The following is a 12,950-nucleotide window of genomic DNA, read 5'->3' as shown; positions in this document are numbered from 1 at the left end:
TCTTTGAACCAATCTCAACGAAACTTGGATAGCTGGTATATTTGGACTAAACTAAGTAGGTTCATATGTTGAACCAACTTCAATTAAACTTGGTAGGTTGGTATTGTCTCTGGACCAATTTCAACTAAACTTGGTGGGTTGGTATGATCGTTTGAATAAACTTAGTCAATTTGGTAGGCTGGTATGGTCTTTGAACCAATCTCAACCAAACTTGGATAGCTGGTATATTTGGACTAAACTAAGTAGGTTCATATGTTGAACCAACTTCAACTAAACTTGGTAGGTTGGTATTGTCTCTGGACCAATTTCAACTAAACTTGGTGGGTTGGTATGATCGTTTGAATAAACTTAGTCAAATTTGGTAGGCTGGTATGGTCTTTGAACCAATCTCAACCAAACTTGGTAGGCTGGTATATTGGACTAAACTAAGTAGGTTCATATGTTGAACCAACTTCAACCAAACTTGGTAAGTTTGTATGTTGGACCAATCTCAACCAAACTTTGTAGTTTGGATCTAAAGACACATCATTGGTTATTATTTGGCTTTACCCACTCTGGGCCACACCCACAGCTAACATAAGTTTGATTAGCTAATAACTCCACAATCTTGGACCAGTATTTTTTCCTGTTTTTTTTAGTTTTATCTCGAATATTTAGTTTTAGTTTTTCTATATTTTGTATTTAAAAAATGGATTAATTTCGCTTTAAATGGGAATCATTCACAATTTTATCGGGAAAAATGACAACCAAAGCGCAAGGTGAGATCCAAAGTGCCACATCAGATCCTTGTTTTATCACATAGTGTTGTGCGTTCAAGAGTGGAATCCACTGTCCAAGAGAGAAGTCCTTGACCGTTGTGCACTCGCTGATCCTGACCCGCTCATCCTCTCTTACCACCATCAATCATGTGTTTATCCCCTCTGCAAAGCTCACCAAAATGCAACATCAGTATACAAATATTACTTTTTATTTGTTTTTAGAAAGATAGAACGTTTGTATGTGTTTTCTTACAGAAAGCCACATCGGGCTACCTGCCCTGTCCAACAAAGGGGAATCGAACCCCCTGATTTTAGCATTGTAAACCCAAGAGTTACCGCTGTTTCTCCTGAGTAGAAGAGAGCGAGAGAGAAGGAGGGCGTTTCGGCATCGTATGTGTGGAAAATATATGCTTGACCCCTGAACCCCCAAGAGCATTGGCTCCAGTTGATTTACACCGGGTGCACCCCCAGTGTAAAAGTAATCATAACACCATTTCTGTAACGGGGAATAAAGTGGGTGTGAAACTTAAAACACCGTTTCTGTAATGAGAAGTAAAGTAGGTGTGAAACTTAAAACATCATTTCTGTAATGAGGAATAAAGTTGGTGTGAAACTTAAAACACCGTTTCTGTGATGGGGAATAAAGTTGGTGTGAAACAAAATAGTTGTAAAGTAAATTATGTGTGAAATACATTACACATATATAAATGTAAATTACCAATTTAATATATTAGCTTAAGCTCTAAATTTAATCATTATGGCCTCGAACGTAAAATATTTGAAAACTTAAGTTATAACATATACTTTAAACTACGGGGTCTAAGTGTTTAGAGTGCACTTCATTTTAATTTTTCACGGGCAGAACGCTTCCTTAGAAGAGAGGTAGGAGCGAGGCTTTTTGTCTCTCGTAAGTCACGTGACTCTTTCTGATTAAATTTGAAGAAATAATATTGTTGACGTCTCTGAATAACGTTTAAAAGTAGCAAAATAATTTACAGACTCACGTTTAGGGAAATCCGGTTTAACGAAAAAAAAAGAGAATGTGACTAGATGTTAAGTTATATATATATATATATTGTCTCGTTTGATCATCTCTTCCACTACTTTGAGTACAGAAAAACTGTGGATGCCACTCAAGTTACCGAAACTGCTGCATTGCCGAGTTTTCGCTGGTGACAAAAGAGCCATCTACCCAGAGAAACTCAACTGGTTGTAATACACTATCAACATTCCAAAGACCCAGTGGAGAAAACGTATCGGCAGACTATACGTTTAATTGTAACTCGAGTGGTTTCAGTAGTACGGTAACTATGGTAGCTATTTCCTATCTGTATAGTCGTTTCCTTTTGAACTTCGCCGTTTATATATGTATATATTAGAAGACGAAATAAGTGGAACCTTGCGACTGCAAATGTGTCCAATGAGTCTAGCGTCCTTGAAATATTATTTTACAAAAAATTATCTTCTGTAAGGTTTTTCATAATATTTAAACTACTTTATTCCAGCCCCATTTTTGAAAAACAACACTATAATAACATTGTTACAGTTAGTTCTAACGGTAAATAGATACAACAAGAAAAATTTACGTATTAAGTAAGGATAAGAAATAAATAAATCGGATAAATCAAACTCATGAATGGTGACATTTACCCTTTATAATGTGTGATATATTTTTTCTTACTATTTGTCAATGCATGTTAATTTTTAAGGTAGCTGTTATTTTCGTTACGTTTTAATACATATAATATTCAGAAACTGAAATTGCGTGATGCAAATTATATGCGAAGTTAGCAAACAATTTGCAATTCATTGTTTCTCAATTAAGTTCTAGGAAATGTGAGATTATTACTGTTTTCATACTTACCTTTTGAGGTATTTATATGCTGGGTTTTGTTCCGAAGTTACTGTTGTTTGACCTTTGACCTTGATCTATGACCTACGACGGTGGCTCCCAATAGGTGCGGCCATGTTAAATAACCTCTTGTACTCGAAGCACCTTGTTGTTCAAATATTATCGTTTCGTTAATAACTGTTAACATCCAGTTTACAATTTACTATGAAGAAACGAACGGTGGCCCCTAACGGTAGAAGATGTCATAACAAAATTCCTTGTTCAACAACTATTAGAGCTCAAAAGTGTTTTTTAATTAATAAAGTTTCATTAACAATCTTTTACAAATAATGTTAACATGAATCGCAAAGATATATCCCCACGATGAGAAAATTGTCTTTCAGAATAATGATATGTATTAATTAATTACGTAATTTTAGCGTCTTCTGGTTGTAGAAAAAGTACTAGTCTTAGTTCGCCATTATAGTTATTGGACAATTATGTTGTAATTTCTGGCCAATCAGAAATAGCTTAACTGACGAGTCCAGTTGGTTTATACCAGTAATGGAAATACAGTTTCTGGCTAATTAGTGTTTAATGACAGTAGACTAGAATTGTTTGTTTGTTTTGGAATTTCGCACAAAGCTACTCGAGGGCTATCTGTGCTAGCCGTCCCTAATTTAGCAGTGTAAGACTAGAGGGAAGGCAGCTAGTCATCACCACCCACCGCCAACTCTTGGGCTACTCTTTTACCAACGAATAGTGGGATTGACCGTAACATTATACGCCCCCACGGCTGGGAGGGCGAGCATGTTTAGCGCGACGCGGGCGCGAACCCGCGGATTACCAGTCGCACGCCTTACGCGCTTGGCCACAGTAGACTAGAAAACACCCTTTGTGGTTATCGAATTATCTTGGTTAAAAGCTCATTGCTCTTTGCTATGGCCATGTAACTTTTATTCATGTCAGTTCACATTTGAAGCAGCCAATGATCACCGAGGTACAGAAAAAACAATAACTAGCTATTCAGTAGGTTTACCAGGTAAAGGAACGAAATTTTCCACAATATCTACTTTGGAGTTATACCAGATAATATTAGGAGAAAATACTTTTTTTATAGTTCGTTCATAATAAAAATATGTTTTTATTTCTTTTATCACCGAACATGTTTTAATTGATGGTGGTTAAAATATTAAATATCACTTTTGCGTAATATGGCTTATTGTTATTACCTCTTCGTTAATATATATGTATATACTTCTGTTCAAAAACATCTTAGGTGTAAATAAAGAAGGTACTGCGAGAAAAGGATTGAGTGTACGACTTAAAGGAATGAAATTAAAATTGGGGATCAAACCGGTAGCTACACGTGTGGCATTGATAATACTTTTACAACAAATATTCATTCATTAGCCAGGCCGTGCAGTATTTGTTGTTGTTGTTCAATCTAGGCATAACTGAACAGCTGTATGAATCATCATTATTTATACTAATTGCTTAAACTAATATCATGTGACGCTAAATGTGCCTTAATTAGAAGTATTTTTAAAAAGTAATTAAATTAGTGCTTAAAGTTTGGCAGTAAATAGCGAATAAAAATCGTAGTAATCGTCCTTTGTATGATTTTTTTGAGAATTGAAGGTGGAAACTTCTAATCTAGTTTGCTTGGCCTAACTAATTCTTAAGTTTCTGCACATCCTTTCCTTCCATAGTTTGGCTGTCCTAACTCAGCTGTCTTTAATTCGAAAGACAAAAACAAAAACATTCTTTCCTTCCATAGTTTGGCTGTCCTAACTCAGCTGTCTTTAATCCGAAAGACAAAAACAAAAACACTGTTGACCTTTACTTATAGATATCGCTGAAGTAAAAATTTAAGACTTTTGCGATGGCGTGCTCATAAAAATTTTGTTCAAAATTGAGAGGTTTTGTTTTATAACTGTGCACGTGTTGCAGATATTCAGACCAAGTTTGACACTTAATTGCACGTTATATAACAAAATTTATCAGTGTACAAAATTGTAAACAAATTAATGAAAATTAAGTATGTTTGTCTATCAAATACATTTTCTGTACTTTCATTGGGAAGAACATAAAAAGGAAGAAATTCAGTGAAGAATTTTTCGTATTGGATTGCCTTAAAATTTAATGTGTGAAGTAACGGTCTAGTGGAGCATACTTACTGGAAGTATATAGTAGTTCAGATTACTACGATACAAGATACAGAAAGTGGAAAATTGCTAAATATCACTGTTAATAATACATAGTGCGTCTTGTAGGTTGCTTTTATCAGAAGACGAATTACAATGTGTCTTGATCTATATACATGAAAGCTTTTGCACTTAGTCATTGAATGAGTTTAGCGCAATTTTATTGTCAAAATAAATCACACTACAAACGCAATCATTCCTGTACAACTATTTTGCCATGTCACATAAATCTTACAATTGTGGTAATTTTAAACAAATTATAGTTGTAGTTAAAATTATTAAACTTTGTTAGCACAATATTAATTTGATTTCCCAAAATAAAAAAGTATAGAATGTAATAGTTGAAGTGGATAAGAGGATTTTTTTTTCCTGGTATGGTCTGGTGATTAGAACCCTTGTCTCGCACAGTTTGAGGGTCGCGAGTTCGAGTCTCCATTATCGAGTATGCTTGCGCTTTTAGGCGTGAGGACGTTATACTGTAACTATCAATCCCACTATTCGTTGATAAAAAAAGTAGCTCAAGAATTGGCGGTAGCTAGTGTTGACTATCTGTCGACTTCTAGTCTGTCTGCTGATTTAGAGATGGTGTTGCACGAAATACAAAAAAATATATTTCTTTTTTTTTTTAATGGAACACTACCTGGCCTAGTTTTAGGGGAAACCTGTCAATTTTATATCCCAGAATAAGGTTTAGATGTAGTAAATGAAACAAAGGATTTGCTAGTGAATGATAATAGTTTACTTCGGTGAAGCCTGCCAATGAGACGTCATCTTTGTAGTGTTTTGTATAAGTGTTATTTTTATTTTATTCTGGAAACATCGTCGTACCCTCGCCCTGGGTAGATAACTGTTAATACTGCTACTTGTTGGTAATGGATAAACAACAGATGACGGTGGGTTTCGTTGACTAGCTGCCTTCCCTGAAGTCTATCACTGGTGGGCCAGTGGTAAGTTTTCGGATTTATAACATTAAAATCAGTGTTTCGATTCCTCTCGGTGAACACAGCAGATAGCCCTGTGTGGCAAAACCACATCGAGCTATCTGCTGTGTTCATAAGAGTAAATAAATAAAATTGATAAAACCATCTGCTACTTACTGTGATCGTTAAACAATGTGATACATCCCTCAAAGTGAGCTATCAGCAATTTATAAGAACGTTTGATTTTCAAAATTATGTGCAGTTGACATGTTAAAGGTCTCACGATATTTTTGTTCAGTTTTCACATCGCACATATTTGATGTTCGTTTAACTTCTCTCTAGCAAAATGAAAGGGAAAAACAACTCACAACAGACAAGTGCGAAGAAAAACGGTCTCGTGCTATCTTTAACTGTTTGAAATTACGTGTTACAGATTTCTTACAAATTCGAAAAAATATATACCGTGTTGAAATACTTCACTATGAAAGTGGCACAGCTGTTGATGTTTACGGAAGACGTCACATCTAATTAAAAACAACACAGTTTTAACTATCAACAATTACCTCCCAGTGGCACAGCGAAATGTCTGCGGGCTTACACTGCTAGAAAACAAATATCCATTTTTTTTTTTTTGCTTAATTCCAAACTGGCAAGAGTTAATGTAATCGATTCTCAGATAAAAATTTTCACCAATGAAAATTAGATGTATCTTGTCAATCTACAAAATGACTGACGCATAGTGCGGTTAGTATGTTACTTTTGTTAGAAAAATAATACTGTAAACATGTCAAATGACTGAAAGTATTTCATTTATTATAATTACAATAGTTGTTTTTTACCTTCACCTTAATGGCATTATTCTCCGTTTTGTTGCATGAAACAATAGCCATTCACAGCAACATATATCTTTTGATACGTAAGAAATTTTGCTCAATGCAACTGGAATAAAAAGACGTGTATTTCTTTAGATCTGCTATCACGACAGTAAGAGTTTGGCACTTTTCACAGTCTTATAGTTAAGAGTGAGTTAGAAAAAGAAAGTGGTCCCACGTTGAAAGAAATCCCATTTTGATGTGTACCACCTTTTGAGAAAAAAAGTAGTTCTGTGATTCTATACATGCGTAACTGCGTTATGAAGCAGCTGGAATCTTCGATATTACGAAGCGCAGTGCTCAGTGGTGGTTATATTGTATTGTTTCAGTCTAGTTTAGAGACATTATATATATCAACCACGTAAGATATTTGAAATGAACAGTTTGTTGAAAACTGCTTGGTTTTAAAAGGTGACATAAATTTTGTGCAAATTTAAAGACGTAATTTGTAGAATATTTGATCAGTGAAAGTTGAAGCGTGAAGAATATGAAGAATGATGCTTAATTTCAGTTTAATTTATTTTTTCAACGTCTTCTAAACTGAAAATCAAAATGAAAAATTTAACTCACTCAGTAATAACTGATACTTACAGTTCTGTAGGCTTCCAAGTAACTAGCTTTCAACAATGTGAAAATGTTAATACAAAAAGCATTGTTAACGGTAGGATTAAGACATTGACTTTAACAATATGAAGTTGTTAATACAAAAACCATTGTTAACGGTAGGATTGAGACATTGGCTTTTAACAATGTGAAGATGTTAACACAAAAACCATTGTTAACGGTTGGATTGAAACATTGCTTTTTAACAATGTGAAGATGTTAATACAAACCCATTGTTAACGATTAGACTGAGACTTCGTCTGTCTTTTAGAAGGTTACAAGTTTTCAACTACAGATTCAGTGTTTTCTGAAAATTAAAATAATTATTTCTTTATATGAGACAGAGAATTTTAAGATTGTAAGATATTTCAATCTTCTTGAAAAATAACTTGTATTACAAAAATTCTTTTTTAGCCATACGTTTTAGTCAGTGGTTAAGAGAAGTTTCAAAATGTAATTTTAAACGAAATAAGATATAGTTCCTTGAGTATGTTCTGTACAAGGTAAATGTAAAATAAATTATAAAACGTCTAACAATTTAAGTTACCTAAAAACATTACACACCAAAAATACGAAGAAGACTAATAGAAAGGTGGCTAAAAATTCAGTTTTTACTTGTCAGAAGACATTAGTATTAAGCCTAATATTTTTTAACACTGCATTCTTTAACTAGTCGCTCCAGTGGCACAGCGGAATATCTGTGGATTTACAACGCTAGAAACCAGGGTTCGACACTCGTGTTAGGTAGAGCACAAATAGCTCTTTGTGTATCTTTGTGCTTAATTACAAATATCCATAGTCTTAGCAAAATGTTTAGACCATCACTATGTTTGTTATGTCCCACCCAGTCTGATGAGTTCTGGACTGAGCAAAACGTGTCGTCGGCATTGGGTATGGCATACAATATCGTACACTACTCTAATTTTTGAAAATCGCGAAAGAACTAGATAAAATAAAATAAAATTTGATGTTGATAATAAAATAGGCCTAACACTAATGTCTTGTGACAAGTATAAAGAACTATAACCAATATCGTTAGTTTATAAAATACATTCGCACTGTAACAATTATTCTTGTAACTAAATATTATTTCAATTTTCTTACATCAATGCATTATTTGTGAGATCACAAAATTAATTAAAACATACTTAAAATCTTATGGTTTTTTTTCAGTGTGATGTACGTGATCAGAAGGAATCAGTCAAAATAAGTTAAACAACTTTAAAACGCATCGGCTTAACATACATATTTATAAAACAATATTTTAATTTTGTATCTATACTCATTTAAAAGGGAGGATTTGTTTTAGGGCAAAGCCACGCTGAACTATCTGCTATGTCCGCCGCGAGGATCAAACCGGATTTGACTATTGTAATTCCGTAAACTTACTGCTATCCCCCAGGACGAACCAATAGAAGACTATAAAGCAATGAGGCTGTTATTGGATTATAGGGAAATAATTAAACCATATCAACAATAAGATAATACAACAATACCTAAACATTATTCATACATCAAAGTACATCAGACGTTGTAAACTTCTTCTGTTAATGAAAAGACGTAAGTGGAAATGATCAATCAAGACGTGCCACCGCATAGCTTGAGAAAAATTGGAGTAGCGTTTATTTTTACCTTGTTATTATAATTGTTTTCCTATTACTTTTTCCTTTCATAGTTCATAGTTTAAATTGATGTGCATGATTTTTAGGTAAGTGTTCTTTGCTTTTCAATTGTAAAATAATCAATTTTTAAAAAACAAGAAGTTATTTCGTGAATGTCTGTTTTTTAATCAATCTTGTTCATTTCAGCCTAGAATCAGACATAACAAGCAAAGGAAATTCATATCTACAGCAGTATGAAGAAAGGCCTAACGAAGAGAATTTTGAAAGTGGCAACGCACGCCTCAATGGAAAAGATGTTGAGTGGGTAATTTTTACCATGACACACTGTGATTGGTCAGAAATCGTCACATGATATTATACAAGAAAAGAAAAAGTATCTTTATTATGAACCTTTCAAGATAGTGTTAGCAAAAGTGTATACACTGTGTCAAAATGTATTGTTTGGTGGTAGTATATATGTGAAAAGGTGTTTTGGGTAAGGGAAGGATGTATGTGCTTCCCTTTATTTTCCTTTCCAGTATTCTAGAATATATATATATATATTTTTTTTTTGGTTAAAAGTAAAATTACAAAGTCTGTACTAGTGAATGTTTATCGAACTCTTAAATAAATCATGTTGAAAATGTATATCAATGACCGTAAGAGTTCAAGTAAACCTAAACAGTTTTCTATAAAATATTATGGATTAAAAAGAAAGAACAAAAACAATACATACCCTTTTAATTTTTTTTATATTTTTCTAAGTTCTTAAACTTGAATATTAGGTGTAACTACGCTTTTGGTGTTAGGGCTCAGTGGAGAAAACAAACAAACAAAAACTCATTAATAATTAGAAGGAGAGAAGGGCCTATACATCCGGTTATTTTATGTTATACTTCCATCCCAAAGTTACAAAATTTTAGAATTTGTCACTATGAGTCCCTCTATGTATTTATTTACCGATTAATTTCCATTTTAACAAATCATAACAAGTAACTATGTTTTATGTTTATTACCAAATGTTTTGAAACTTTAATATCTTTAAACAGGGTTAAATCTTTTAACTTTACTAGGATTGCAGCTGAACTGACTTGTTACATAAATCATGGCAGACGAGCTGGCTACAAGAAATGGTCGTTGCCTAAATGCATGAAAAGTTGTGTTTTATACTGTTTCCCGGTCAACAAACACACTAAAACATACAAAATTCAAATATATTTGTACTTTCATAAATCCAATGATTCTCTTTTTGTTTGTGAAAGCCACAAAAACCCTCAATTTTTCTTTCTTTTTAGGCTTAACAAAATATTTGTTGAGGACGTAAGTGATGTTTTAAAATCTTTTGTTTTTAAATATTAATTTTTTTCCTATATTAAATATCTTAGCGCACTGTTAAAACACGGAGTTCTTTACATAGCTGGTCCTGAATAAGGGAACTGAGAAAGTCACCAGAAAATAAGCTATCGGTTTCTTCTCTCAAATTTTTATACCGGTTATGATCCTTACGTTGCAGCTTCCAGAATCCTATATTTCAATACTTGTACATTCTCGGTAAAAGAGGTAATACAAAGCAGGTATTTCTCTAGCATTTCTTCAGCTAAACGTTGAGCAAAGCTCTCACAGCTGTTTCTATTTAGCCATTCTAGTCGCATGTGTTCAACAACAACAACAAATCATCAGTGTGAGGGTTTTAATATGGCTGAATATATTAGTATTCCTTACGAGTAGCGTAAAAATATCAGAATAAACACAGTATATATGACAATTACGTTTCGATGTGTTGGTTTCTAAAGATATTGCAGTCTTATTATATCTAATCTAAGCCTTACAAAAACTGGCATAAATCAACCCTCTACTGCACATTGTAACGTACACATAACGTATCTGTCTTTGTTACTTAGTGCACTTATAAATTATTCGGTTCTATAGTTGACGCTCATATTTCCAAGCACTAAACGTATCAAAAACATGTTTGTTTGTTTTTTGTAGGATGTAGATATTACTTAAGTAAGAAATTTAAAATAAACGTTTTTCTTCTCACTATTTTTAATAGTGCCTGTAATATAATTATTTTATTTTACTTAAATCAGGCTGGTGTTTTATTGCTATTTTACAGAGGTAATTTTCACTTTTATGACACCAGTAACATCTTGTCTGACCTGTTGAACTGATATAATTCAATATTCACGTTATCTATGAAGAGGTTTTCTTTTATGAAGGAATGTTGTTTAATATATATTATTCTGACAACAAAAAATCTTTAGGATCACGTGGCTTGGTTGTTAACAGGAAACGCCAAGCATAAAATACCACACAGGAAACGCCAAGCATAAAATACCACACAGGAAACGCCACACATGTAACGCTATACATGAAATGCATACACGAAATACCACACAAGAAATACATGAAACGTTATACAAAAAACGTCACATACGAAATACTATACACGTAATGCCATACACGAAACATCGTACACAAAACGCAACAAATAGCACACCAAACACGAAATGCCATCATGAAACATGACACACGAAACAAACCTTTCTTCCGCGACTACCTGTCGTTGTTGGCTCGATTCCCGTCAATGAAAGTGCTCGCCCTCCCAGTCCTGAGGAAATTATATTGGATCGAACAATCCCACTTTTATTTGGCAAAAAAGAGTGAAGTTCCAAGTGTTTGTGGTATTAATTAACTGCTTTTCCTCTATAACCTTTCAGTAGTGGTTTGGCATGGCCAGGTGGTTAGGGCGTTCAACTCGTAATCTGAAAATTGCGGGTTCGAATCCCAGTCACATCAAACATGCTCGCCCTTTCAGCCGTCGGAACATTATTATATTACGGTCAATATCACTATTCGTTGTAAAGTAACTTTATTCTTCAAGTACTTTTTCATGAAATAATTCTTTTTTCTTGTTTTTAAATTGATTTATATAACATATCTTTCTCATTCACTTTCCAGGTGTTATTTTTACTTTTTGTACTTAAATACTTAAGCACTGTTCTTAAAAACACACGCATATTTTATCCATTCCAAAGTTAAAATACCAGCAACACCTTTTCAACAAAACAAGTTTATCCACGAGTATTTCCCAGAACACGAAAATTTGATACTCGTATCTAACATTTAAGTCACCAATTTAGTCGACAGTTTTGAAGCGAAAACAGTATTTAGTCATATCCTTCGGCTATAAAATGTACATTAACTGGACATACTGCTACAACAAAGAAACTCACCTTTATCTGTATACAATAAAATCCTGTTTGGATATAAAAACATATACAGTGATGAAGATTCATATGTATGTGAAAAAAAATAGCTATTGATAGCTTTCATTAAATAATTGTAATTTTATGACAAATCGCTATTCCTCACTGTATCTAGGTGACATATTTCACCGCAGTTCGAGTTTGTTGTAACCAGAGTTAGTTGTGTATATATATTTATCAATATTATTTAATGTGATTCTTTTATTTCTGTTCGCAAACATGATGACACGTTTCTTTTATCTTCGTGTATTTAGATGAAAGGCAATAAAGAGAGTTAAGCTGAGATAAAATTTGAACAGCTAAAGGAAAGTAGCAATGGCTTGTTTGTTAAAAGTGGAATTCAGATGGTATAAAATTTGACCATTAAGGTCAACTAATATAAAATTTGATAATTAAGATAGAGAAGCAGTGACGTGTTTGTTTAAGGTGGGATTCAGTTGAGGTACAATTTGATCATTAAGGAAGAGCAGCAATGGTTTGGTTGTTAAAAGTGGGATTCAGTTCAGATACAGTTTGATCTATTAAAGGAAGTATATATTAAAAGTGGGATTCAGTTCAGATACAGTTTGATCTATTAAAGGAAGTATATATTAAAAGTGGGATTCAGATGAGATACAGTTTGATAAATTAAAATAGAGTAGTTGACCTGGAAACAAAGATTATTGAGAAATTAAACAAAAGACAATTTGTGCCAAAACGCTCAGATCACCAAGTGAATGAGATATATTGTAGTTTATGATCCGTGTAATGGTTTACAAATTATCGTTTTTGTTTTAAACTTAAGCCAGAAACGTGTTTTAAAATAATCATTTTTGATCATGTGTGTAATCTAATGTTAAAGATTCGGACTTAAAAGAACTTCTGATATTTTAGCTGTTGTCTGTATGGT

The 12,950-nt window shown here is 33.3% G+C and overlaps 1 protein-coding gene across 1 annotated transcript in view; it reads left to right on the top strand.

The window, feature by feature from the left end:
- LOC143225317 (uncharacterized) overlaps positions 1 to 12,950 on the top strand; it is a 35,874-nt gene extending 22,924 nt beyond the window's left edge. Inside the window, exons 7-8 of the mRNA XM_076454466.1 lie at positions 1,874 to 2,062; positions 9,000 to 12,950. Coding sequence (XP_076310581.1) covers positions 1,874 to 2,062; positions 9,000 to 9,050 — 240 coding nt within the window. The 3' untranslated portion in view covers positions 9,051 to 12,950. The remainder of the gene's footprint in view (positions 1 to 1,873; positions 2,063 to 8,999) is intronic.

The sequence above is a fragment of the Tachypleus tridentatus genome, chromosome 9 (assembly GCF_004210375.1).
Source record: "Tachypleus tridentatus isolate NWPU-2018 chromosome 9, ASM421037v1, whole genome shotgun sequence".
In the NCBI taxonomy this organism is placed as follows: Eukaryota; Metazoa; Arthropoda; class Merostomata; order Xiphosura; family Limulidae; genus Tachypleus; species Tachypleus tridentatus.
Note: the sequence above shows the minus strand (reverse complement) of the source record. Positions and strands in the feature narration are given on the sequence as shown.